We start from the raw sequence: 27,927 nt of genomic DNA on the forward strand, positions 1-27,927 counted from the left end.
TCTCGGTCGGGGCTGCCATCTGACGGTGCGATTCTCCCTGTAATTATATATCGAGAGCGGACGATAGCAGTGAAGTCTGTTAGATGTGACCATTCTGTTGATTGAGGCATGGCTAATTTTGAAAACCTTATACTGGCGACAATGATTATATTTTGGTTTTGCATGTGCTGATCCGAAAATCGTTAGTATCGCGCAAAAAAATATATAGATTCCATAATTACTGTAAAAAACAAGCATTGCACTGCTTTTCGCACTGCTTATATGTGAAAATATCGATAGTATCGAATAAACGCAGTTCTTTGTTCCGTCTCTAATTTTTATCACAAACTAACAACACTACGTGTCATTCGCCGGATTTCCAGGGATTTTTATTAGCCGAAGCTGATTTAGCGACCTAACGATGCACACGGTGCTAACACGAGGAAACGCCACGGTGGCGTACACCCTAAGCGTCCTAGCTTGCCTCACTTTCAGCTGCTTTCTGTCTACCGTTTTCCTGGACTACTCAACCGAGGCGAACATCAATACCGTCCGAGTGCTGGTGAAGAATGTGCCGGACTACGGAGCCTCTCGGGAGAAACACGACCTGGGCTACGTGACCTTTGACCTACAGACGAACCTCACCGGCATCTTTAACTGGAATGTGAAGCAGCTGTTCCTCTACCTGACCGCCGAGTACCAGACTCCGGCCAACCAGCTCAACCAGGTGGTCCTCTGGGATAAGATCATTCTGCGCGGCGAGAACGCTGTGCTGGACTTTAAGAATCTGAACACCAAGTACTACTTTTGGGACGATGGCAACGGACTGAAGGACAACAGGAACGTGTCACTCTACCTCTCGTGGAACATCATTCCCAACGCCGGACTTCTGCCTTCCGTTGAGGCCACCGGAAAGCATGTCTTCAAGTTCCCGGCCGACTACGCCACCTCGTCCATTTAGAGCTAGGGCTTATGATAATTTGTAGCTGGTTCAGCTTGTAGTGTGTATTTAATAAAACCCAAAATAAAATCTCTGTAAAGATTTCGGACTGAATCCGGTTGAGTTCCCTGCATTCAGAAGGATGCGGGAAAAACTCTTAACAAATTTGTATGTTTCTATGTTATTTCTTACGTTTGAATGGAGTTGATTAAAAACGTAATACCCTGATGACAAAAGATTGTGTCTCAACAATGAAAACCATAATATAAGCTCATTTTATTTTAAAAAAAATGCCTTAATAGTATAGTTTAAATGAACTTCTGCTTAAAAATGAGCAAGAATGCATTAATGTTTTCATATTTCGATAGCGTTGGAATTTTAAAAGTCATCCAGTAATGCCCTTAAGAGCAGATCCGCTTAGAGTACGGTTCTTCGTTTCAAAACGCGGCTTGTCGGTAGAGGAAACAACAGTCTGGGAAGCTTGAGTTGGGATGGAACTCGGTTTTATAATTGCTCTTTTTAAAACTTTATTCACCAGATCCGACGAAGATCCAACTACTAAAACGGCCACAAGGGCAGCAAAGAGGAGCTGTAGGCGTTTAAAATAAAGTTAAATTTACGGATCACGGATATAGTTTGGTAAGGTATGAACAACACACCATTTTTGCAGAAATCATGCTGACAATCGCTGAAGAAATCAAAACAATACTAAAGAAACTAAAGAAAGTTGGGTGCCATAGTTCACTAACTTAAAAGTAACCTCTGTTGGCTAAAACCGGTCGTTCGTTTGAAAAGGGCTTAATCTGCACGCTTACTTCCGAAGTTCAATTTGGTTCAGACTAATTGGTGAAGGCATGTTAGAACCTGTTTAATCAATTAGCAAGTTCCTTAATAACACTTTTTGATAATTATTGTTTCTTAAATAAATATACATACTTGGTTAACACTTAATAAAAAGTTTTTTTTTAGTTAAAAAATGGATTGTTTTATGGGAAAATATAGGAGTCAAAATCTTGATAATTGACAAAAATGTTTACTTAACAAATAGTTACTGAAGAAAGGTTTTATATTTTCAAATCGTAACTTGTCGTTTTTCTGAAAACAGGATGGTCACTGATAAATCACTTCTTAAGGATAGATTTTGTCCTGTGAACGGAGCCTTTGCTATCGTACTGGCATTATCGATTAATCGATTGACGGTCCAGTGATAGACAGTGAATAGCAACTCTGACCCATCAATCTTCTTCTTCTTCTGCGTTTGTGTTTGTCAAAACAAAATTAAAAACTAAAACCTCGCTCAAATTGTCCCCCGTTCGTAAAAACCTTTGAAATTCGCGTTATTTATTTGTCCAAATGTAAGCGACGGTCCGCCGCGCATCATTGTACATGAGCCCATGTGTGCCATCACCGTTTGAATGCCACCAATTCGCTGGGAAGAGTTGCGCGTCTGAGCGAAAAAAACTGGACATGTTTTGCTCAATACACTTGTGACTGCCGTAATCTCAATTAAAAACGCTGCAATGTTGCAGTACAAAAGTGCCGCCAGTGCGGTGAACAATGCGCCCGCAGCCACGACCTCGGCGGCTGGTGGTTCGGCTAAAACGGCGCCACCAAATGCAGCAAGTGCCGTCTCCACCACAACCGTTGAGGTCGCCGCCCCTCAGCAACAAGCGCAGCCCCAGAGTGCACCTTCTTTGCAGCAGATCATTAACATCCACCAGATGCCACCGCAGTTCGCCGGCGGAGCGGTGGCCGGTGGAGCTCAGGCGGCCGGAATGCCACAGAACATGTTCCAGATCGTCCAGCCAATGCCAATGCAAACGGTCAATATTGATGGCCAGGAGGCCATCTTCATACCCAACCTAAACGCCCAGTTGGCCACCGCGCAGGCGGTCAACATAAACGGGCAGCAGGCGTTCATCACGCCCAACGGCCAGATCCTAAGAGCTCCCCAGGTGTCAGCCAATCCTGCGGCCTCCAATTGCATTCAGCTGCAGCATCTAAACAATCTGGGACAGGAGCCAACACAGCTTATCAGCATACCCGGCACGAACATCCAAATACCTGTTACCAATCTCATCCAGCAACAACAGCAGCAGCAGGTGCAACAAGTGCATCAGGGAGCCGTGCAGCAGCAGGCGCAGGCAGCGAATGCTGCGAATGGTGGCACTGCGGCGGCAGCAGCAACCGGTGGAGCTGCGGGGCAACTGCCTGGCAGCATCACCATCCCCGGCACGAACCTGCAAATTCCCACATCGGTGGCGGCAGCCAATGGCTTGCTGGGCAACCTAACCAACCTGCTGGGTGGCGGGCAATCGATTAAGCTCGAGAATGGCCAACTGCAGTTGCGTCCCCAACTAGTGCAGTTCCCTGCACAGGCAGTGCCCCAGCAGCAGCAGCAAACGGTGGCCGTGCAAATCCCGGTTCAAACGACCGCCGGACAAACCATTTATCAGACGGTCCATGTGCCTGTCCAGGCAGCTGCGACGGCAGGCGGTGGACTGCAGAATCTGATGCAGGCGCAGCCCCTGCAAATGCCTGCCGCCTCACAAATGCAGATCATCCCGCAGTTTTCGCAGATCGCCCAGATTGTGACGCCCAACGGGCAAATCCAGCAGGTCCAACTGGCCATGCCGTATCCCCAGCTGCCGCCGAACGCCAACATCATACATATCCAGAACCCTCACCAGCAACAGCAACAAGTACAGCAAACCCATCAGCAACAGCAGCAGGTTCAGCAGCAGCAACAGCAAGCGCAGCAGCAGGCACAGCAGCAGCAGCAACAACAGCAGCAGGTTCAGGCTCAACACCAGCAACTCCTTCAAGCGATCAGTGAGGCCTCGGCGGGGGACAATTGCCTCCCAACCAGCCCATCACCATCACGAATGCCCAGGGCCAACAGTTGACCGTGATTCCCGCACAGCTCCGACAAAATGCGCCACAAGCTCCAACGCCCGCTCCAACTGCAGTGCCTGCGCCCATGCAGTTGCCCAATCTGCAGGCGTTGCCCATACAGAACATCCCAAATTTGGGCCAAGTGCAAATTATCCACGCCAATCAGTTGCCGCCAAATTTGCCGGCCAACTTTCAGCAGGTGCTCACCCAACTGCCGATGTCGCAGGCGCAGGTACAGCAGCCAACCCATGTGCAGGTGATGCCCAAGCAGGAGCCGCAGAGTCCCACGCAAATGATAACCAGCATCAAGCAGGAGCCGCCGGACTCCTTTGGACCCATCACCGCAGCCGTCAATCCACCGACACCCGCACCCACGCCAACCACATCGCTGCCGCAACAGCAGCAGATCAAGTTCTTGCACACGGAGGGCAACTCTCTGTCCAGCCTGAGCATACCGGCTTCCATTCAGATCACGGCGCTGCCACAGCCACCAGCGAATCCACCGAACACCACGACAGCTCCGTCGTCTCAACCGATTCCCGTATCGCTGCCGGCGGCGAGAAGCAAAGCCAACCTGGTGAGCAGCTCCAGTGCACAGATAACGATCGCCCCGACCGGCGGTCAAGTAGGAGCGGTCACCACACAGGCGAGGGAGCGGCTGCCAGCATAAGGAGTACGAATAGTGGCAGGACGACGATAACAACGCCGGCCCAGAGCAATCAGAGTATGAGCATCAGCGTGGCGAGCGGCGGTGGTGGTGGCGCATCGGGTGGCGGCGGTGGAGCGGCAGCTGGAGAACCGAAGCCGCGCTTGAAGCGAGTGGCCTGCACGTGTCCAAACTGCACCGACGGCGAGAAGCACTCGGACAAGAAGCGCCAGCACATCTGTCACATCCCCGGCTGCCAGAAGGTGTACGGCAAGACATCCCACCTGCGGGCCCATCTGCGCTGGCACACCGGGGAGCGGCCGTTCGTCTGCTCCTGGGTGTTCTGCGGCAAGCGGTTCACCCGCTCCGACGAGCTGCAGCGCCACCGGCGGACGCACACGGGCGAGAAGCGGTTCCAGTGTCGCGAGTGCAACAAGAAGTTCATGCGCAGCGACCACCTGTCCAAGCACATCAAGACGCACTTTAAGAGCCGCTCGGGCGTCGAGCTCATCGAGCTGAACATCAAGCAGGAGGGCGGCGTCAAGAGTGGGAATGCGCCGAAGAGCATCAGCACGATGAGTGGCATTGTGACGATAGAGATTCCGGGCGGCAGGACGACGACGGCGGGCAGTGGTGCGTCCAGTGTGGCGGCAACGGTTGCGGGCTCAACTGTGACGCCTGGCGGCGCCACAATTGTTCAGCTGCCGAATGTGGACGCCACTGGCGGCGCGGACAGCTTCGGCGAGGACGAGGATGACGAAGAGGATGAGGAGCTGACCGAAGAGGACGACGAGGAGGAAATGGCCGAGGACGAGCTGGACGATTGCGAGGATGAGGAAGAGGACGAGGAGCCGGAATTTGACAGCAGCGATGAGGCAAAGATGACAATCGCTGTCAGCGAGCCGGGCGACAACTCGTCCAACTAGCATTCGGAGTCGCTGTTCATGGAACAGTTCTTGTTTGACCACTTCCCGTAGCACCCACCGATCCCTGCCACGCCCCGTGGGACCATGTACCATGTAAACTAGGCATAACTGTAAATTGTACATAGCGTAATTATGTAAAAGCGAGCATTTCAAATGTTTCACTCCGTGTACAGTTCCGGCTGCGGAATATCGTAGATTAGTGTAAATAATTTCAATCGAGCCTCGTATTGTAGTTAAGATTTTATTATTAATTTTAAACGATTTTAAGGGACTCATGTTTTTTACCCAATTTTTTACACACCCTTCAATAGGCACATAAAAACTAAACAAACTAAATAAATTCAAATTTTTCAATCTTGATTAAAGCGCCATTTCTTATTACTCCTGGGTGGACGAGACTGGTACTTGGGTGCCAAAGACATCGTACTCCGACTCCGTGTTGGGCATGCGTTCGGTGTTCTGCGTGCTCTGCGTACCAAGTTCCGGCCCTAAGGACATGCTTTCGGAATTGATTTCACCCAAACCTTCCATCCAGGTTTCGTTTAACTGCGTGTCTGGGCATTCCTCGACCTGTGTTTTAATAGTTTGGTGGTGCGGCTGTTCATCCTCAACACCAATAGTTTGGTGGTGCGGCTGTTCATCCTCAACACCGATAGTTTGGTGGTGCGGCTGTTCATCCTCAACACCAATCCCGGCCAAATCATCTATGTCACCCCATTCAAGTTCATCCCTGTCGGGTTGACCTGTAGCATCGCCCTCCGGAGGCGCAGTGCCATAGAAATCTGGATCGGTTAGTGATGTTGGACTGGGTACATCGTTTGCGTTCAATACAGCACTATGTTCAGGTTCTTGGTCCTCTGTTTCGGGAATTGTGTATGTAGGAATTACTCCCCGCTTCTGGCTCCATCGATCCAGCCTTGCGTTGTTGTCCTTTTTAGTCTGTGCGCTAGCCAAATCCAGGTAGTTCTCCATTTCCTTATCCGAGTACGGTGTAACCATCTTTCGGCTCACTGCCTTTATGAGCATGGCGTTGACAAAGCGTTCGGATCGGTTCGTTAATCGGTTCTTTCTATCAAAACGCTTCTTAGCGTCATATAGACAATTATTGACCGTCATTTTTACTTTGACTTTAGTGCGTTGGCAAAGTTCCCGCACCTCGTCCTCTGTGTACGTCCTTGCCAAATCTTCTTCAGTTATGCTCTAAGATAACAGGGACGTCTATAAAGCTTCAACCATTAAATTATTTCGGCTTTTGCTTACCGTTTTATTGTACATCCACAAAGTGAGTTCCTTGTTTTCTTCTTCGCACCCCTCCATAACTTGTTGTTTTTCTTCGGCGAAATATCGCTTCAGATAGTCTGACATCTTTCTGACCGGCATATTACGAGACAAATCAGTACATCAATTTATAACACAAATCCAATCGTAGAATAACTAAAAACAAAACAAAAAAAATTGGCGGTCAAGCCAAAGATGATAACTTTCTATTGGTACGAAGTTATCGAAGGCGCAGGTGGTGATAGTTTTAATAGCTAAAGTCCTTGATAGCTAGACAAGTTGTATTCTGCCCTAAAATTAATCTTAGTAAATTTAGGCGTGAATGAAAATTCATTGAACACTTGTCGTGTACCTATTAGCGTATAATGTTTCTCCAACTCATTTTTTATTATTTGGCTATTTTTTGAACCGATGTCGACAACCCCAAATACGTAAATCGCGATTAACCGATAGGCAGCGAGTGGCCAGTCCCGCGTAACCGAACAAGCGCCCAAAAGAGAAATGGAAAAGAAGGAAAGCGAGGAAAGAGAGTTTACACATAGCAGCAGAAGCAAAAACCACAAATAAATCGCCAAGCCAGAGTCCGACAACACATCAAATATATCGTGATTAAAGACGAGTTGACACAGTAAATAGATAAAACCGAAAAAAGTGGCTAGCAAAGCAAACAGTACGAAATCTCTACGTGTTTTTATTTCAACCCTGCATATCTGTGACCGTCTGTGTGCGAGTGTGTGTCTGTGGGAGTGAGTGTTGTGTGCTTGTTTTGTTTTGACAAAAACTCCATTTAGTTCTATGCAAACACAAACGTTACTTAGCAGTTTATTTCAAAATTAGGCCAGACTTGAGTTAGCCAAACAAGCACGCATTTTGGCCAAACTTTGCCGTGATATCGTGCGCTGATAAAACCGAGTGGCAACTCCGAGTGGCCACCATGTATACAAAAACAAGAAACGACAATGAAAACGAGTCGCGCGATAAATAAATGGAAAGCGGAGGCGCAGCAGAAGAGCGACCCAAAACGAGTAGGGAAATAGCAGAATCGTCGCTTCTGTTTCGATAGACAGAAAAAAGCACAAAAAAAAACAAAATAAAAAAGAACTAAAAGCGTTAGCAAAATTCCTAGTGTAACGAACAGAGCAAAGACATTGCTGAACTTGAGGTTGTGGCTTACCAATTCTTTCAAAATTATTGAGTTATTTAGGAGCGAAAGGCAAAAAGTGCGCTTGAAACGAGGAGAGGCGGCAAGTAAATTCGAATCCTAATCCGAGAAAAGTGACTTCCTACAAAAAGTGAACTGATCCAGGTAATCCCGGGTTTCAGGTATCCCAGCTCCAATTTTCAATATGCGACTCTTCTTCTTGTTTTGCCCGCCCACGCCATTCTGTCTTCTAACTGTTCAGTGTGTCTGTGTGTGCCTGCGTCGTTATGTGTGTGTGTGCGCTTGCACTTTGCGCGCGCTTGTAAAACTCCTTTTCGTTTGCATTTAATTATGATTTAAACTTTACAATCCACAGCTGTGCGAAAAATAAAAGCAGAACCCCGAAAAGTTAAATTATTTTTCTTTGTACAAACTTATTTTTGAGTTCAACTTGTCCGATTTAATTGTGCCCCAGGGCCCTAAACAAAACTCGAACCCTAATTGCTAACTTTTTTGGATGACAGCTATAGAACATAACAATCTGAAGCATTCTAGTTTAAAACAAGGAGATACCAACACTTGTTATAACAGTCAAACCAAAATCTAGCCAATACTGTTTTTCCTTAAAATACTGCTTTCATTTTTCAAGTAGCTTTTCCAATGATATGAAACCCGAACCAAAACCAAATCCTCGAAACCCCCCTTTGTTGACTAATACAAAATAATAATTGAAACCACTTTATTAATATTTTGCAGAGACGCTTATCATCAGGCGGTTATTATGAAAGGTTATAATTTGATTCCTATACTCCTAATAAATTTAAGCTATAACTCAAAACATTAATTTTTGTTGCTAAGTGAGGTTTTGTCTCCTAACATGAGCCCTAACTTCCGTAAAACAAAACCAGATTTTAACGTACCATATCTGCAATCTGAAACGACTAATATTATTTACTTTGATGTATCCTGAACAGGCAATCACTATAAAATGTCTCGTAACAAAGACAAATACGACAGCGCCAATCGCAGGCAGCAGATCTTTTTGTCGCAGGAGGATATAGCCGCTGGCAAGAAGACGAATTGGAGTGGTCTTGAGATAACGGGTGAGTAATACTTTAAATTGCTAAGTTAACTTAATTAATTTATCCCCTTATTTTGGATCAGGTTGCGTCCGCAATATTAGTCCGTCGTTGTGGGAGTTTGAACATCTGACCGCCCTCTACTTAAACGACAACCAACTGTTGCGATTGCCCGGAGACGTCGGCATACTGACCAGTCTAAGGACCCTCGACCTGTCCGGCAACAAGCTAAGGAGTTTGCCCGCGGAGCTCGGTGAGCTCATCCAGCTGCGGTGAGTGCTGGTTGTGGGGACAGGCTTATATAAATGCTTGTAAAAGTGCAAAGAAATTGTTTATTTTTTAGTGCTTGTCAGTGCAATTTTAGCCAAAGTCATATTCAAGATAATGAAAAGATGATTTAAGTTATTTACTCTTTTAACTTATTTTAAATAAAAATAGATTTGTATATTAAGTTAAAATAATATAATAATAGTTAAAAACTAATAGGAATAAGACCGCTATCTAGACATAGGCCCTAATGATCAGTGATCCGGGCTTTTCACTTACCAACTCCATCGACTCTGCTCCTTTTAGGGAACTGCTGCTGAACAACAACTTTCTGCGCGTGCTGCCTTACGAGATCGGCAAGCTGTTCCACCTCATCATACTCGGCCTCATGGGCAATCCGCTGCAAAAGGAGTTCATGAACATCTACAACGAGCCAAATGGCACGCAGAAACTGCTCACCTACATGCTGGACAACTTGTCATGTGAGTCCCCCCCTATATCACAATATCTCTATATCCATGTATGTGTGTGTGTGTGCGCGCCAGGTGCGTGAGCAGCTCCTTCCCAGGTGTGCGTCTGCCTGCCGTCTGTGTGTGCTTGTGTGGGGGTAAAAAAGGAAAGCACGCGAAAAAGGCTCCCGAAAAGAGAAAGTTTTTGGTAGATCTGCGGGATCAAGGGTATTTTAACTATGTGATGGGACTGGGACCTTGTTTAAAAAGTTAAATGGATAATATTAGAAATTCGGTACAGATTTCGACTTTAAATATATGTACATTAAATAAACTCCAAAAGATCATTGCTATTTAATGTTATGTTACCTTTTGGGTGGAACAAATTATAAACGATGTTTCTTATCCAGATAGTTTTTTATTGAGAGTTGTTTTCTAAAAAACCAATTCTATCCTTATTAAATATGAACTGGGGGTTAATACGGGATAATAATTATCCACCAAAAGTTGAGGAGTTTAAAGTAGGTAAGGTTTTTTTTCTTACGTTCAGGATAGGCCGCAAAAACCTGTTGTCGCCGCCATAATTAAAGTTCAAACTCACGGCTGCTCATTAATGCCAAAAACATAATGCCCGGGCATCAATTAAAAATATATAATTGAATGCAACAATTACAACAATTGGCGGAGTTGGCCAGAAGAACTGCACGACCTCGACATGCAAAAGCAAAAGCCAAAGCTAAAACAAAAACAAAAGCGAAAAAGCTGCTCTCCGGTGGACATTTGCTGGATAGAGAGAGAGAGAGAGAGAGAAAGAGAGAGCCAAGTTGAGCCGGCAGAGAGTTTTGTGTAAGCCAAGTGGAACGTAAGAGAGGCATAGAGGTATTAACGGCTTTTACTGTTAGCCGGCGGCCCTCGCCGTCGATCGCGCAAGCAGCTGACTTCAGTCTGCCGCTCGCTTGGCTACGAGGCGGACGCACTTGCTCCACTCTGCTCTCTGATCCAGTGCGCCTCTCCAGCTGGAAACCCGTTCGCGACCGCCGCGCATGCGCCGCTTGTGTTTCGTAATTGCGATCGCGCCGTGTCCCAGTTTCTTTTGGCGTTCGCTTTTCATTTCGTTGCGGTGGAATCGCTGCTACTCCGCTCCGCTCTACTCTGCTCTGTTCCGCTCGTATCGCTGTTGGCCAACCGAAATGCCTCATTGAGTTCACCGAGTGGCTCTCAAGCAGACAGAAGCCAAAGCAAGCGGCCAAGTGATGTGCAATCGACTCGATCCACCGCCAGGATTTTGTTTGGGACTAAGACAACAACAGCATGAGATCGCATGTGGCCGTTTACAGGGCGCCAGAAACAGCAGCACCACCACAACCGCCGCCCAACTACGCTGCCCTGCGATACCATCAGCACCCGTTGACCCATTGGCCCGGAAGCCAACAACAACAACAACAGCAGCAACAGCAGGCAGTTCTTCCGGCATCGGGATACCGACTGCATCATGGTCCTCCGGCTGGACCGCCACAAAATTGGCCAGGACAGCCGACCGGAGGCTATGGAGGAGTGGTCAACCAACAGCGGATCAATGAGTGCGCCGGCATACCGCTCATCTCGAACGCCTCCAGTCACTTGTCGCCCGCGCAGCGCCAGAGATTGCTGAGGAAATCTGCTCCGAAAACCTGTCCAACATGGCCCCTTGGTGGCGCCACCATGTCCCAGCTGGCGGTGCACGCCCAGGGCATGCCGTTGCTGCAGCAGAGCGGCAAGCAGCAGCACCTCCAACAGCAGTTGCAGCACCATCGGCCACATCCACATCCCCATCATCCGGTGTCGGCCAACTGGAGTGCCTATCAGCCGATGAGCAGTCAGGCAAACTTCAAGTTGGCGGACAAATCGAGAGCCCTTCGTTACCAGAACTCGGCGCCACCAGTGCTCAGTAGCCAGGAGAAGCCAGCTGGTAATACCTCCAGCCAAGATCAGGCCACTTCTCCACCGGAAACCTGCCTGCCCAGGATTATCAAGCCGAGAAAGCGACGCAAGAAGGATCGCAAGCCGGGCAATGGTGTGCTGCTCAAAATGGAAGGGGATATGCAGCCCAAGATTACCAACCCGGAGGGTTATCCCTCTGGAGGAGGAGGAGGATCCTATCACCTGCCACCCGGAATACTGCAGCATGATCACACGCACGGAGTGTGCTTCTGCCGGGAATGTGACCCACTGCGTTCCCTCTGGGATTATCCACTCCGGCGATCGCTTTCGGATGCCTCGTCCAGTGAACAGGGAGGCGGCAGCAGGGAGTCCTCCTCCTCCACCTCGTCCACGCACTCGGATAGCTCCTGCGACAGCTCCATTTGCAGTCAAAGCCTGCCCATCAGCTCATCATCGGCTCTGCAGGAGGAGGAGACCACGGAGGAGTTCGCTCCCATCACCGGCGACAGCAGTCGGGCGGAAATAGTGGGTGTCATCGGATCGCAGCGAAGTCATCCGAGTGCCGTGACCACGCCCTCTCAATGCCTGAGCGACGATTCCGGTTACGGTGACATCCTGGGTGGCATTAATATAGCCAACGATCTGTTTGGCAATTGCTTCAGAGGCGGAAAACTGGGCAACCACTCCTCGTCCTCGATTTCCGCCCAGGCGGAGACGCTTTTGGATGAGAGCCTCAACGAGATATCACGGAAACTAATCGAGACCTGCAATGCAATCGATCAGGCGGGAGTCTTGGAATCGGAATCGGATTTGGGATCGGGATCGGGATTGGGATCGGGAGCAGCCAGCGACAGTGGCTTGGATAGCGCTGGCAGTCACAATTGCGAGTCGGCGGGCCTCGTCTTTAACTTTGAGCATTTGAGTCTGACGGATGCGACGCCCACAGCCTTGGATTTTCTCGTGGATTGCAACAATAACAATAGCAGCAGCTGCAGCGGCAGCAGCAACACCAATAGTTTGGGCTTAATGTGGCGCGGGGGAAGGCACCAGCCGTGTGCTGGTGGAGGTGGTGGTGGCAGCCACGATGACAACCAAGTGGCAGCTGCCAAACTGAACCCAGACAGCCGGGCCACACCCACCACCAGGTTGATACTGGGCACGGTGGGCAAGCTGAAGCCAGCGTTTTCCACCATCTCGTGACGACGCCACGCCAGTGGAAAAACTAATCAAAAACCGAGAACGAGAAAGCAACAACAACAAAATCACACAGCCAAGAAGAAAAATGAGAAATACTGAGATACTGAGGAGATACTGCGGCCCAGAAAGTGGCTCATTTTGCGACGATTTGGAGAAACGTGAGACGAGATAACGATGCGTGGGCGGCTTTTTCGATCGGGGAAAAATGTAAATCGGCTGAAAGCATTTTAAAATCTTTCTACCCAACCCAAGTTGCGCAACTCCAGCGAACGATGTCGTTGGAGAAAGAAGAAAACCCATTAAATGGATACAACGCACATGTGAGACGATCATCACATCATCAGCGTGATCATCATCATCATCTTGGCGATCGAAGCGAAAAAACAAAAAACAAAAGGCCAACAAGTTGACCAAATGGGCGAAGAAGGCAGGCAAAGTTGGAAACTACGATCCCCGGCTAAATGGAAACTTATAAAAGACAAGCCGGGGAACTGGAAACCTTGTACATACCGCACATACACACTACGAATCTGAATCCGAATCCGAATCCGAGTCCAAGTCCGACATCCACTTCAACTCAACTCAACTTCAACTTCAACTTTCACTTTCACTGCGGCGGCGGCGGCGGCAGCAGCGTTTTGTATATCTGTATTTTTTTTAAGGCATTTTTCTTTTCTTTTTCTTTTTGCCAAGACCACAAATGACGGAGCTGCGGGTGGGGGACTTACGGGAAGGGTGCGACTCCTATGCAGATTTTGTGGCGCAAAAAGAAGAAGAAATTGTAGAAATCGCGTAGAGATACGTACACAGAGATGTGAACCCTAGAGATACTTTAATCGTACCCATATACATATCTGTATCTACCATATACTTACATTTAATTGTTGTTGTTATTTGTGCATTAACGTTAACCCATAGGGCCAAAAACCTCTCCAATCCAATGCATCCCAAGATCTGGGACTTTTTGTTTGATGCCGAGGAGAGTCCGCGTGTTAACTTTTATCTTAAGCAACGTTCCTACATGTTAGTTGTGTATCTCTATAGTTTTTGGGTTCTGTTTTATGTTATCTGATTAGTGGGTTTGGTTTTTACTTAGTCCGTAATCCATGCGCTACAACGTGAACTTTTTAGTCGATAAGTTTCTTATTAAGACCTAATTTATCCTTAGATTGGGGGACACAAACAGAAAGGATCTCTAGTGGCTTTTAGCAATGTTCTACTAGTTATAAATGCAATGCGTTTCAAAACGAAGTAAATGTATTCGCTTCATACTCATTGATTATTTTCTTTTCTTTCTAATGGTATCTTAAATCGGAAATCAGTTTCAAAATTGAATTACAATAGTTTCGAAACGCATTGCAGCACTGAACTGACAACTCATTCGTTCGTTCCGATTGAATATTCATAAATTTCAAGTGAGAGTTTCATTCTCAGTTTAACCATGGGCGATCGGTATCATCGTATCATGTTATATCTTCGAATTAAGATTCACATTTCCCGCTTGTCTGCAATTTGAGGCGCATAAAACAGCCGAAAGAAGATCTGGTGCACAATTAATTCCAACAGAGATCAGCAAGCATAAAATCTAAATCTGAAAATCGAGAGCAGCCCTAGTTACCTGCTTACTTCTTACTTGTTGTAGTTGTTGGCGAGTAAAAGTTTTCGCCTTTTTTTAATTAAAAGAAACTCACGAACGCGCAGCTCGCGCGCAGAAATTGCTTGAAGTTTTCCGCTCTGCTCGACTCCGGCTCGAAGCTCGACTTAACTTGGCTCGAATCGTGTTGGCTGAGAGCAGAAGCAGTCTCAGCATCGCGAGTCGCTGGAAAATGTCACAGATTTTCCATTGGCAGGTTCCGGCAGACAGTTTGTGTTACCATTCCCCAGATAGAAATTACCACTCGAAGCTAATTTATTTAATTAATATTTTCACTAGCTCGTATCGCATCGTATTGTATCGTATTGTGTTCCCTCTCGTATTGTACTATTGTAGTGTTTTGTTCGTTCGTAAGCATCGTTTTTGCACAAATAACAATCCTATAGTTAACCAACCAACCCATCATCAATACCACACTTCATTTGCTTGTAACCCACACACGAAAAGAACACAATATGGCCAACTTATTTATTTTGATTAAGCCCGAACGAGAGAACTCAATAAAAAGTGTAAACAAAAATGTCAAACAAAAAGAACTTGATTGCTGTTTTGATAGCCCCAAAAATAGGTGTTGAAATAACGCAGAAGCCGAACGAGAAAAGTCCGAAAAACGAAAAGCAAACCTCCAGCATCTAATGAGGCACGTTTGAGCCGGAAAAGCAAACAGAAGTCTGCGTTTTCTAGGCCTAACCCTTCCTCAAAAACCAAAAAAACCCCGATGCACCACTCGAAAATGAACTTTCCAAACATTGGCAGTTGGCTTTGGAGGCCGCTGCACAGATTTCAATTACCGAAAGCCCAAGTGGGAACCTTTCACCTGGGTGAATCTTCTACTGCTTCTTCTGCTTCTGATTTGCCGGCTTTCGCAAAAGATGAAGAGGAACCAGAAAAAAAAAATTACAAAAAAAAAAGATTAACCGCTGTCATAACCGTAACCGGCAAATTTATTTCTGGGCATTTTGTGCCCGTCATTAGGCTAATTAATGTCTCCATTTTAGGGCCTCATTTGGAGTTCTAGCCGGGCCAGGCTAACTGCTTGTTAAGTCGGCTTCTAAAAGACGCCAGACTGCCGGCCATTAGGGCTTCATACTTCTCTTCTTTCGCAATACTGAATGAAACCTCTGGAGGTCCGCTGCTCCAAGTTCCAAGTTCCAAGTTCCGAGCTCCAAGATCCAAGATCCAAGCTCCGCACTCCGGACCCGGACAAACGGACGAGCGCTGAGTGGGTCAGTGGATAATTGGGTCATTTGCAACACTGTTTGCGCCATCGGCCACCATCTAGCACCAGCAAACCACCGCACCACCGGAGCACCACCACTGGCCAACAGCGGTGGCTAATGTGTTTTGGCTACGTCAATAAATGCGTCGCGTTGCTTTTGCTTTTGCCTGTTGCCTGTTGTTGTTGTTGCTTTTGTTGTAGTTCTCAACCATATAGTATGGATGATATAGCCGCTGGCCAACGAAGCGGAGCCATCTTTCTTGGCTGCTTGTTTTTCTTATTTTCCTTTTGGCCTCTGAAGTTTAATTGTTTTTCCACACCTTCTCTAGCTGCGGGTACTTTAAATTTGTCGTTCTATTTGCAGAGCTTTTCAGACGATAACCTTTTGACTTCAAGAACCCCAGAGGTCAGTGTTATAGAAGTCGGGGAAGACCTAAAAAGGTTTAATAGTTAAGAAGTGTTTTGAAATTGAAGAAAGTATAAGGGAAATTATTGAATAGGGATAGCGATTATAATATAATTGATAAGTATTTAAGAATCTTATAGTTTCACAGTTTCTGGGTTTTATAAAAGGGGATCTTAGGATCTTAGGGGAAGGATGATACTATAATTCTGCACTAAATAGTAATAGAAAAGTTTTAGAGGGTACTTATTTGTAACCAAAGGAAGATATTACTTATTCTGCTTGCTACTTCTGTGATTTTTCAGTTAGGCTCGCTGTTCTCCATCCTCCATCTCCATTTCCCCCACGTTTTCCTGTCAATTGGCTCTGCCGCTTTTCCAGTTGACTTTTTCTTTGGCCAGAAATTAGCATTTCGCCATGAAATTGAAAGTTTCGTTTTCCAATTAACTTGGCCAGTTCAGTGGGCCACACACTCACTGGCCGGTAGTTCGTCATCATCATCAGCATCAGCATCATCGCTGTCCGTTGGCGTTGCCCAAGTTCCTATCTCAACTTCCTCTGTACAGAGGTACAAACAAAAAAAGCGGTTAATCCGAATAAAGGCCAAATGTCTACGAAAAAGGTTACGCAAAATGTCAAACAGTTAAGAATCCAACTCCTAACGGCCCCAAATGTCATTATTACATTTATTCTCCACTTTTAATGCCGTCTGCTCGTTCGCTGGGTCGTCTTAAGTTGGCTGCCTCGCTTTTTGTCGGCCGTCTCGTTGATTTTCTTTTCAGCCGTTCTCGCGTCGACTTGGCTGTGGATTTTCACAGACAATTGCAGTTAGCACAGCTACTTGTCTGGCACATTAGCCAAAGTATTCCACACTATTCATGAGCCACTCGAAGAAAGATGAAGGGCTCCACTTTTTGAATAATTTGGCGGCGGCGTAAAATTTGTATTCATGTTGAGCAATGTGTAAATTTGATTGTTTTCGGAGATAACAGAAACAGAAGAATTCATTAATTCGTTCCCCTCTCCGATTTTAGTTGAAATCGGAGGCATTTTAATTATTTCAGTGGGAACTAAAGTTGAACTAAAATTTGGCACGCAAAACTATGGTTAAATTCAATTAAGATTTTAGGAATTTAAGCCACACAATTTTGTAAGAAAGTTCCAATTTGTTGTTACTTAACGCTTCTTCTGTTGAAAAACCTAATGGGGTCACTGAAGAAATGTAAGAAAGTCGGAGTTACAGAACCGAAAGTGTGTCAGTATTACCTAACCCGAGTTAATTGGGTTGCTTTTTACTGCGATTCCTATCGATTATCGTGCTTGATTAGGTCACAAGTGGAGATTGCAAACCCTCGGGCAGAAGATTGCCATTAGAACGCAGAGTAAGCGATTGGGCTCACCGCATCTGACCACTCATCCATCTCATTGTCATTATGCTGGCCATTCATATTTACTACCTAGTATATATACTATATAAGCCAAGCTCTCGCAGTGCGTGGCTGCAGCTCGAAATGATGAAATCATTTCCCGGACAGAGGATTTATGGATGGGGTCTAATGTCGCCTGTGACGTAAACCCCAGCGGAAAGAAAGAAGATGCACCATCGAGGTTCGCTGGTAGCCCATAAATCAAGTGGACGGAGAGCGGCTAAAGGGTCGGATCGGTGGTGTTAAGTCTTAACTCTTTCTACCATTTGTGAGCGGCTTGTGCTTCATTTACTGCTGCTGTATTATACTCTAAGAAAAGGTTACTACCCTATATTGGAGTAAGTAGGTTAAGAATGCAGAACTTTACCTTATTTTTACCATTAAAAATAAAATTTCTTACTTAGCTCTACTATATTTCTGATTCAGTATGAACGACTGATGATTTATAGATAAAAGAAAGAATAATTTTTAGCAGTTTTTATTTCCTATTTAATCTTGATCTTGAACTACTTTTCACTCGGGATCCTATGAAGTATCTATCATAATAATCATAATCACTGTGTCTCCGATCTGAAAGCTTTCAATTTAAAAACCATCTGCTAGAGTGTTTCGATCTTCAAACTTAAAAGCGGTCTTTAACTTCTTGTTGTAACTTATTCTTCATCGTTTTTTTTTGTCCGCTCACGAAATGAGCACAACATGAATTAATTTTTTCTGTTTCTGACGGTTTTTTTTCCTCCGTTTGCCACTCGCAGTGGCAGTGGCCCACCGTTGGCTGTACAAATTTAGCCGCTCTATGTAGGTTTATAACTCGAGTCAAGACTCAAGACTCGAGACCCGACTCGTCTGAGCTTTATTGTTACTGTTTGCTGCTGTTTTTTCTGTTTTTCTGGCCGATGACGATGGTGTTGTGTGTGCTGTGTGTGCATACGATGCTGCTGCTGATGCTACGACTGCCATTATTGTTGTAACTGTTACCTAATCGTTTAATTGGCTTAAGTCAGTTGATCTTTTTCCCCTCTCTCGTCGTCGCTTTATTATGCGTTTTCTTGCTTTCGGCTTTTATTTAATTCAATTTTTACGACAACTTTGTGCTTTGTAATGCATTTTAAACGCATCGCGGCGTCATCGATTCCCACCACAACGTTTGCCGATTTAGTGGAGCATGCCGAATTATAATGTGGGAAGAGGAAGTGGAGCGATGAAATACGAGTACTCAGAGGGTCATCGACTCACTGGTTACCCTTTGAAGTGCGATTTGCAATAGAAAATGTGAATTAAATTGTAGTTAATTTAAAACCATTTAAGACTGTACAAGTGCATTGCAAATAATTATAAAACAATTTGTAAAAAAACTTATAGAAAGAATTATAAATGATCTATTAATAAACTTTGTTTTGGTTCTTAAATTTCTCTTAAAAATCTTTTTTTATATCTACGCAGAACCATAGATTTATGAGTTCAAATCTCCTTCATTTCCTGGAGATTATTTATTGTATGGCTTGCCCATAAGTTAGTGCTCCAAATATTGTTAACCCTTTTGGCCAATACAATATACCCCGGCTTTCGCTCCGTTTACGTATCGTTGTGTATGACAAAACGGCCCCAAACAACTGAAATGGTTTATTTATATAGCGAAACCGGTATTTATAACTGCAATTGGGAGTGAAGAAGCAGCCGCTCCGCTCCGCTCGCCGATGATGATGATATTAGTGCCAAAAATTATAATAGTGTTGCGAGGGCAATAACAAAGCAGCCGATGATTTGGGGCCGGTGCCGCCAGGAACCCCGCCCCCTCCCGCCTCTTTTGTCCGCCTCTGTGAATGCTAACGGTTATTTCGGTTACGAAATGTTAACTCTTTTTTTTTTTTTGGTCGGGTTTTATATTATTTTGTGCTTTGTCATGGCGAAGCTTTTTCCGTTTTTATTTTCATTGCTTGTTGGGCTGATTCGTTCGTTTTTTTCTTGTTTTTTTTTTTTTTTTTTTTTTGTGGGGTAATTCGCATAATTGGCCCATATTTCTTATAAATATGCACCAGAAATCGGAAATGTTTTTCATCTGGTCGCGTCTCGCCTTTATTGTTATTGTTATTGTTTTAAATGCGGAAGTGAGTGAGCTTACAGCCTGTTTTCGTTTCGTTTTCGTTTGAGTTTTCGTTTTGCCGGTTGTTTCATTTTTTTTTTTTTTTTGGCCGGGTTTTTTCAGTCTTATCAAGGTTGTTGTTGCGTAAAAGGAAGTGCAAATGGTTAGAAAGTTTTATGGCCAGGGAATAGGCCGAACTGCACTGGGAAAAAAATCAAGTATTTCCTGCTCAAGACCCGTCAATGCGAGTCAGCGAAAATAAAACAAAAAAAAAAAAAAACAAAAACAAAAAGAGCACCATCCATGTTGACTGCGATTTCTCTATACAGTCATTTTTAGTGTTTAAGAAGCCATTCTTAATGGAACCCCTCACGAATTTTAGCACTTCATGTCTTTAAAAGAAGCTCACTTATCCAATATATCAGTTTAACTAGACTGCTTGACCGAGTAAATCTCTCTGTCTTCTGGGCAAAACGATTTGAAGGGGTTAATTTATTAGTTTCTGAGAATGGTGAAATTTGGAGAAGAAATTGAGCTCTAAAAAAAATTATAATATAGCCAAAAATGTTGAATTTATGAATATAAAATGTAGGCAATCTAGGAATGTTGTCATATTTAACTTTATACTTATTTAACACAAAAGACATGTATATTGATAAAGTTGTTATGTTTTAATTGAAGAGACAAGTTTATATGACACCTATAAGATTATATGTAGGTTCTTACTGACTTCTGGGGACTTTGATCGTTTAGAAGTCGGTAAAGGTTGCTTAAATGACTCTTATTCCTATTTCAGTTTTATTTTCTAATAAACTGCGAGTAGCATTTATTGTTTGGGGCCTGCAATTAAGTAAAGGATGCCTTAATTACAGTGCAGATCTTTGTTACGAAGTAATCAATTTGCAAGTCTGTGGATGTCTTTTCCTTGGGGATGTCTTTCTGGATGGTTAGATGGATAGAGGAACGGATGAATGGTTGGTTGGTTGGTTGGTTGGTTGGTTGGATGGATGTCTGACTGGCTGGATCGGATGGCCCATTGCAGGCTGTGTCAATGTCAGCAGGCAAAAGGCAGTCGGCAGTATGCAGTATACAGTATGCAGTAGTAAGTAGTCAGTAGGCAGTTGTCTCGTCGCCGCTTTCCAACTGCGGGAGAGAGAAAGTACCCGATTGTGACTGCCACTGCCACTGCGACTGCGAGTGCGCGCAAAGATTTAAAAGTGGATCAGCGAAAGAAAAATAAACGTAACCAAGCAGCGTGCGGCATTGTTGGCCGATCGCGTGAGGCAGAGCCCCTGCCTCCTACGAAGATGCTGCCACAGCCTGCCAGTCTCCCAGTCTGCCATTCTGCACTTGGAGAAAATGGGTGTCCGATCACAGCGAAAGTGCTGCTATCTTATCACAAAACATAATAAGTTTGCATAAATCTTGTTTTTGCTGGGAAAATGTTTAAAGTCTTTGAAGTTATGAAAAGATTTTACTTTTTCTTTCAACATACTTACAAAACAAAAGCAATAGCTAATTAAGATATTATCATTATGTGCATTTTTAAGATAGTTGGTTATCATTTTACGTGGATATTATGGCATATATTTAAAGCCATAATATATATAAAAAAAAGTTTTTTATTTTTGGAAATGTTTTTTTTGTGTGTCTAGTAGCTCGACGAAAAGAAAGCCCACGCCAGTCTGCGCCTCCAACTGCCAATGGAGCTTCGCCTTGCCGGCGTAGCTGGTGGAGATGGGGTGCTCCTCCGATGGTGGAGCTGCTGCTGCTGTTGCCACTCGTCATCCGCTCGCCTGTGCATAATCACTGTGCGCGCACATTTTCAATTGATTTTCCATGTGACGCAGCACAATTGGAGTCTTTTGAATATGGCGCTCACGATCCGAGCCGCGATCTGTGAAACCCGGCAAGAAATGCAGCGGCCAATGCTGTCCAACTGGTTTCCCACACGCACATATGTGCAAGGAAACCCACATTTGTGGGCAAGCGAATAGGGATTCAGAGGGGGTTTTTCACTCATTAAACAATTGCCCATCTCCAATCACTTCTGAGAGGTAAAAGCTCTCAATTTAATATTTAACTACCAGCTTTAGTTCCTCTAATTTCTGCAATAAAATTCGCCATAAATAAATCAATTTGCTGGGGATTGTTAAATTTATGTTGAGCTTTACTTTCTACACTATTATATTGGCCGCATCTGTGCTTTGTGCCTCTGTGGATTGGAGTGCCTGGAGTGCACCTTAAATTGTGTTTCATTATTATGATTTTAATGCCAGATTGTCTTAAGTGGAGGCATCGCATCGACGGCAACTGAAGTGGACTGACAACCAATACCAGTCAGAAACCTGGTGAGCAACTGGCAACTGGCAACCAGCAACCTGCAACTTGCAACTTGCAACTTGCGATTGCTGAACGCCATTGAACATTGGCAGTCAATTGCTGCTGCTGCTGCTGCGATCAAATCGAATCGCGAGCGAGGAAAAACTGGTGCAAATGAAACAAGTTATCTAATTGCACTGCTCCAAGTGCTCGAAGAAGTGTGGCAAGTGGCGAGTTGACTTTTGTTTTCTATTCGGAGCAGGCCTCCAATTCGATAGTTCCCCTCTTTCCCCCTCCCCCCCAAAAAAACCAACGTGTTGTGCATACGAAATTGTTGGCCAATACAACACACACACACACTCACCACACACCAAAACAACAGGCTCTGCATTGGCCTCTTGGCGTTTTTAATCGCACCAAATTTCAATTTGAATTTCACTTTCTTTTTCGATACGCTCACTTGGGTTTTTGCCTTTCGAACTTTTGTTTGTTGTCTTTGGCTCTGTTTTTCTGTGTTTCTCTCTTCTTTTTGGATTCCGCTATTGTGTTTCATATCGTTTCTTTTTGTTTTCAAATGCAGCAAGCAGCGACCATGAAAACTACGGATAGAAAGGGCTTTCTAGTGGCGCCCGCGGAGGGAAGCAGATTATGAAGAGCGCGGGGGAAAGGTGGTGAATCAGAGGGGGATCGGTGGGATTGGTGGGAGGAGCTACGGAAAGGCATATAGGCCGACACGATATGGCGTGACATCGGGCTGCTAGGCGAATATTGAACCGTCGAATGCCACTTTGAGTTTACCGTGTCAAGAGAGAGTAAAAATAATTGATATGCATCCATTAAGCAGCAAGCAATCTTGATTGCGCGACATTGGAAATTTATGAGTGATCGTGTTTGTAGAACTGAGCAAAGGATCGAACGAAGTTTTCAGTCTATGGAGGAAAAGTAAGAGGCCAGTCGAATTTTATTAGGGTTGTTAATGCAACTGTCTTTAACCTTCTATAACATTATTTACAATATTTTAAGATGGCTTTACTTATACACTTTGTGTTGCAAGAGATTAGCTAAAAACTACTGGCAAGCATAAAAAGTAGAGCAAGCAAACATCTCCCAATTACCATATAAAAACCTGTTCTCGTTTTCACTTTCATTTCGGTAATGAGCATTTTCATAAGTAGTTCTCCGGTTTTATCTTAGGAAAGTAAAAACGTTTATGCATTAGAAATATTGGCTTTTAGATAAATAATTTAAATGGGGTTTGTTAGTAAAATTGGCAAAATTGTAGAAAAATTGTAATAAATGTAGGTAATTATCATAAAATATTGGGGGTGCCTTAATGCACATGAAATTATAGATGTAAAGTGGTACAACTTTCCACTGTAACTTCCCCTTAACCAAATCCACGATTCCAATCCATCTTCCCCCAGAAGCGGCCAAAATAAATATGGCACGCTTCGCTGGCTGAACAAATTTGCTTTTAAGTTTCGTTGATCGCTTTGTTTTCCATAGTGTTTTCGATGTGTGTGCCTTTTGTTACACCTGTCCATGGGGTAATCACTCACAAATTCGGTGAAATTATTTACCATGCGTTCGTTCCATTCAGCGGATGGGAGTTTTTCAACTCGAGTGGGTGCGTGGGTGTACGTCGATGGGTTTTGTTGTTTCGTAACTCCAGCCAACACTGAACACTGAACACCGAACACCTTTAACCCACCAATGATGAGGATGGGACACCCCACTTGCTCACAACAGATGGCATTGAGTTTGCTGTCTAAGTCTTTTGTTTGACGTTTTGTAATTCAGCTTTTTTAGTTAATACTTACACTTCAAACACAACAATCATTCAAACACGAGTTACGTTTGCATTTTTTTTGTATTATAAATCCCTTTCTCGTTTCGGTGATTCATTTGCTTGCGCCTTCTGTAATTTTCGTTGCGCCGTTTCAATTAAATAACCATTTGCATAATAAAAGAGCAACAAGACTGCTGGATCCTAAAAACGAATTGTACAATTAAAATGCAATCAAAGCTGTGTTAATGTAGTCATTAAAGGCTGTCAGCAAAAATCCAAAAAAAAGAGAAGAGAAAGAGACAGAGAAAGAGAAGCACAGCCGAAAAAAAAAAAACAAAACAAGGCGCAGACAGAAACAAAATTATGAAAAAAAAATCACAAAATTTATTAAAAAGTGAAAGTTTTTAGTCGCCGTCGCCCGTTTGCACAAAATTACCAGAGGGAAAAAAGAAATGCAAAAACAATCAACAAGTCAGCGAAACAAAGCAAAACAAATCGCCAAGAGCCCAGCTACCGCTTTTCTGTGAGAGCGAGCGAGAGAGAGACACAGAGAGAGCAGAGCAATCCAGTGAACCGCTGTGTCGTCCAGCGGAGCGATTAAGTTCCACAATCCCATTGCCATAGAATCCAACTACCGACCGATCGCAAAGCGCTGAGTTTATTTTCCAGCCGTGGCTCCCACATCGCTGCGGCATTATGTTGTAAGCACCACCGGCCCAGCCACGGCATCCAATTCGAGAAACGGTGGGGCGGGTGTGGCTCGCAAGCTCTTCCACCACCCGCACCACCCAGGCTATCCGCCCCACCCGCCCCATTCGCACTATCCGCAGCACCACCTGCCTCCACACCGCATGTTTTACGCCCAGTCGTCGCAGTCGTTGCCGGTTGCCGGATTAGCTCCGCCACCCGCTCCAGTCAGCTGGCGGAGCCCATGCAGCAGTAAGCGGTCGCCCAGTGCTCCCCCATCACGCAGTAAGTGGTTCCCGCAGCATCAGTGTTGAAAAGGGTACTAATTTGTACACCTAGCAACAAGTTAAGATAAGAAGGTTTCTAAATGGCGAAATAAAAGCAAAGAATTTAACAGAATTTAATCATGATACAATTTAAAACATTAATTCTGACACGAAATTGAAAACTTTCTTCCTAGGTTTTCCAAAAATATATTTATACATGCAACACCAAACCTTTTACCTTTTAGTAGCGAACATTTCAAACCATATTTTTTCTTTAAAAAGTTACCACAAGTAAATTCCTAAGTACCTGGCTGCCTCAACCACCGATATCTGGGCACCCATCGCTGGTTGCACCTTCGTGGTGTATGCAAAAAGTGAAGCAGCACCACCTGACTCGAATGGTTGGTGGTGGTGGTGCCGCGCTTATGCGGTGGGGCAACCCAAAGGCGGAAGCGATTTGATTGCTTGTGCATGTCACTTTCACCGCTTGCAATCTCTGCACCCAGCTGTGGGTCAGGGGAAGTTGGTGTGGTGGTGGGTCGTGGTTGTGGGAGAACGTGGATGGAGCCACGGCAGCAGTGTGTCAGTGGGGTAACAAACGTACAGATAATCCGGAGTGCTCGTGAGCTGGGGACTTTTATGTGCGGGTGCTAATTTCATAATCTCTTGCAGCTTGGCATTTTCACTCGCCCAACTTTACTAACCACCGGCACATCCGTATCTCTTTTTCTTTGCAGTCACCGTCAATCCACCGCCCCAAAGGCCCTGGCTGCCACTGGCCAAGCCCAACAAAACGCGACCAGCCTGTAAGTTATAATTAATGCTTAATGGCCGCCACTCGGCCAGCAAGAATTTTCTATTACCAAGCTATTTGTAGTAGTTGCCCTAGATAGCTAAACGAGGCCGCTTTTATTTCGCTTCCTCGATAAGTCGTTTAGCGAAAATAAGTACCTGGGAAATATTTAGTTAAATTGGTTATAACTCACCTTATTTTTTGACGCTCGCAGCTAGTCTGTCATAACCAACAGCACTAAAAAATTGTAGGCCATTTCCTTATAGTTGACTCTGCATATCATGGATACGTTCGTTTTACTGAATATTAGTAACTTTAATATAATATCTGTTGATCTGTATCTGTTGAAGTAAATTCTTGATTTGTAATGTGTAAAGATTGGTATGCAGTTTATAATTTCAAGCTTGATCTATATTAATTTATTAATTTTCCATCTTCTAGGCATTTTTACGGTTATGTGCTATAATGTGCTCTGCGACAAGTACGCGACGCGTCAAATGTACGGATACTGTCCATCGTGGGCGCTCTGCTGGGAATACCGGAAAAAGTCGATTATAGACGAGATCAGGCACTATGCGGCGGACATCATTAGTCTGCAGGAGATCGAGACGGAACAGTTTTACCACTTTTTTCCTGCCAGAGCTCAAGAACGATGGCTACGAGGGCATCTTTTCGCCGAAATCGAGAGCTAAGACCATGTCCGAGCTGGAGCGGAAGTATGTCGATGGCTGTGCGATATTCTTCAGGGCGTCCAAGTAAGTTGAAACTATATTCGTTTTCTAGATAAGATATTAATGCAAAGAATTCCCTAAACAGGTTCACACTGATCAAGGAGTCCCTGATTGAGTTCAACCAGCTGGCGATGGCCAATGCCGAGGGCTCCGACAACATGCTGAACCGCGTGATGCCCAAGGATAACATTGGCCTGGCCGCGTTGCTTAAGGTGAAGGAGAACGCCTGGGAGCCGATGTCCGAGGTGACGCAGATCTCGCAGCCGCTGCTCGTCTGCACGGCGCACATTCACTGGGATCCGGAGTTCTGTGACGTGAAGCTCATCCAGACGATGATGCTGAGCAACGAGCTGAAGACGATCATCGACGAGGCGAGCCACAGCTTCCGGCCGGGTCACAAGAACGACTCGAACGCCGTTCAGCTGCTGCTGTGTGGTGACTTCAACTCGCTGCCCGACTCGGGAGTGGTGGAGTTCTTGGGCAAGGGGCGCGTGGCGATGGACCATCTGGACTTCAAGGACATGGGCTACAAGTCCTGTCTGCAGCGGTTGCTCTCGAACGACACCAACGAGTTCACGCACTCGTTCAAGCTGGCTTCGGCTTACAGCGAGGACATCATGCCGCACACCAACTACACGTTCGACTTTAAGGGCATCATCGACTACATCTTCTACACGAAGACGGGCATGGTGCCGCTGGGCCTGCTGGGACCCGTCTCCAATGACTGGCTGCGCGAGAACAAGGTGGTGGGCTGCCCCCATCCGCACATACCCTCCGATCACTTCCCGCTGCTGGTGGAGCTGGAACTGATGCACACGGCCAGCCAACAGGCGCCTCCCAACGGGCTGATCAATCGCCGGTAGCAATAGAATCGACGCGGCAGACCCACCACCAGCAACAGCACCACCACCAGCACCAGCAGCACCCTGATGACGACGACGACGGCGCCGGCGGGCACGCGTGCGCCGGCTGCCAGTGGGGGAGCTAGCGGGAGTGGGACTGCAAGCGGGAGTGGCGTTGGCGTTGCCGGAGTAGGTGCAAGTGGAAGCGGAGTTGTTGGCGGCGGCGGTGGCGGTGGCGGCAGTGGCGGCGGAGCACTCATGATCCCAGGCGGCTACAGGGGACGAAGCTGCAGCAATAGCGGATGCCATCGACTGACGGCAGCTCTTGGTGGAGCGACGAGAAAAGCAGGCAATCCCCCGCCGCCGCCGCCTGCGGACAAGCCGGCCTCCAATCCGCCGAATGCCGCTTCCAACTGACGTGGCGATCTGCTCGCATCAAGATTCCGTTTTAGTTAGACATACGACAAAAACTTTGATTTCTAACATCGGTCCGTAAATATCCCTCAAGCTCTTGTTCCAACCATCCCCCACCCAAAATATCCCCCCAGAAGAACCCTAAGTTATAAGCTGACGACGTTGTGGAGGTCTCGCCGCTTTGTGCGCTGGATCGCAAAGTGGACTCACCGATGCAACCCATTAACTAAGATCGTAATCGTAAATAGGAAGGAATATAATTTACTTGCTGCACTCCTCTTCCGCGCTTCTCGTTTTGATTTTATCCTACTTCACGTTTTCACCATCGAATAAATCCATTATATACAATATGCATACGTCAACTGTTATGTTCTTGAAAACAACACCCTCAATCACATAGCCACAAAGTAAATCTAAGCCTATTTCGTTAAACAAAACAAAATCATTAGCAGCAGTTCGTAAAGGATATCCGAAACCACTTATGCATTAAGTAAAAAGTAAAATTACATTGTGTAAAAACTAAACGAAAACGCTAAGTAAAAGAAAAACTATGCAAATTTAACTGATCGAAATGTTGGTT

The 27,927-nt window shown here is 45.4% G+C and overlaps 6 protein-coding genes across 7 annotated transcripts; 5 read left to right on the plus strand and 1 right to left on the minus strand.

Annotated features, from left to right (window-relative positions):
• Positions 1-309: 309 nt before the first annotated feature.
• LOC108091858 (signal peptidase complex subunit 3) lies at positions 310-1,084 on the plus strand. Its single transcript, XM_017191238.2, has one exon. It carries the CDS (start codon positions 401-403, stop codon positions 938-940), a length of 540 nt encoding a protein of 179 aa, XP_017046727.1. The 5' UTR covers positions 310-400; the 3' UTR covers positions 941-1,084.
• Positions 1,085-2,157: 1,073 nt separating this feature from the next.
• Positions 2,158-5,751, plus strand: LOC108092003 (transcription factor Sp4). The gene is given in 3 exon segments (XM_017191432.2): positions 2,158-3,760; positions 3,763-4,461; positions 4,464-5,751. Coding segments are annotated over 3 exon segments (2,943 nt in total). The 5' UTR covers positions 2,158-2,439; the 3' UTR covers positions 5,387-5,751.
• Positions 5,612-7,940, minus strand: LOC108092007 (telomere-binding protein cav). The gene is made up of 3 exons (XM_017191437.1): positions 7,839-7,940; positions 6,647-6,820; positions 5,612-6,586 (listed from the first exon to the last, which is right to left on the minus strand). Exons 2-3 carry the CDS (start codon positions 6,764-6,766, stop codon positions 5,765-5,767), a joined length of 942 nt encoding a protein of 313 aa, XP_017046926.1. The 5' UTR covers positions 6,767-6,820; positions 7,839-7,940; the 3' UTR covers positions 5,612-5,764.
• LOC108092006 (CCR4-NOT transcription complex subunit 6-like) lies at positions 7,858-27,701 on the plus strand. The gene is given in 9 exon segments (XM_017191435.1): positions 7,858-7,970; positions 8,562-8,593; positions 8,780-8,908; positions 8,970-9,156; positions 9,458-9,633; positions 25,305-25,373; positions 25,802-25,986; positions 25,988-26,115; positions 26,177-27,701. Coding segments are annotated over 8 exon segments (1,659 nt in total). The 5' UTR covers positions 7,858-7,970; positions 8,562-8,586; the 3' UTR covers positions 26,955-27,701.
• LOC108092005 lies at positions 10,521-24,316 on the plus strand. The gene has a single exon (XM_017191434.2). The coding sequence runs from the start codon at positions 10,912-10,914 to the stop codon at positions 12,718-12,720; it is 1,809 nt and encodes a 602-aa protein (XP_017046923.1). The 5' UTR covers positions 10,521-10,911; the 3' UTR covers positions 12,721-24,316.
• Positions 27,021-27,919, plus strand: LOC122320752 (glycine-rich cell wall structural protein 1.0-like). 2 transcript variants are annotated; one of them, XM_043209104.1, is made up of 2 exons: positions 27,021-27,421; positions 27,482-27,919. In XM_043209104.1, exon 1 carries the CDS (start codon positions 27,021-27,023, stop codon positions 27,348-27,350), a length of 330 nt encoding a protein of 109 aa, XP_043065039.1. In that variant the 3' UTR covers positions 27,351-27,421; positions 27,482-27,919. The 2 variants fall into 2 exon arrangements, with proteins under 2 accessions (XP_043065039.1, XP_043065040.1); XM_043209105.1 differs by having other exon boundaries at positions 27,485-27,919.
• Positions 27,920-27,927: the final 8 nt, after the last annotated feature.

Source organism: Drosophila ficusphila, unplaced genomic scaffold (assembly GCF_018152265.1).
Source record: "Drosophila ficusphila isolate 14025-0441.05 unplaced genomic scaffold, ASM1815226v1 contig_791, whole genome shotgun sequence".
Taxonomy (NCBI): domain Eukaryota; kingdom Metazoa; phylum Arthropoda; class Insecta; order Diptera; family Drosophilidae; genus Drosophila; species Drosophila ficusphila.

Coding starts and splice junctions, on each gene's coding strand:
- LOC108091858 (XM_017191238.2), top strand. CDS start 401: ATGCACACGGTGCTAACACGAGGAAACGCCACGGTGGCGTACACCCTA.
- LOC108092007 (XM_017191437.1), bottom strand. CDS start 6,766: ATGCCGGTCAGAAAGATGTCAGACTATCTGAAGCGATATTTCGCCGAA. Junction 6,587..6,646: donor TGTGGATGTACAATAAAACG/GTAAGCAAAAGC, acceptor CTGTTATCTTAG/AGCATAACTGAAGAAGATTT.
- LOC108092005 (XM_017191434.2), top strand. CDS start 10,912: ATGAGATCGCATGTGGCCGTTTACAGGGCGCCAGAAACAGCAGCACCA.
- LOC122320752 (XM_043209104.1), top strand. CDS start 27,021: ATGACGACGACGACGGCGCCGGCGGGCACGCGTGCGCCGGCTGCCAGT.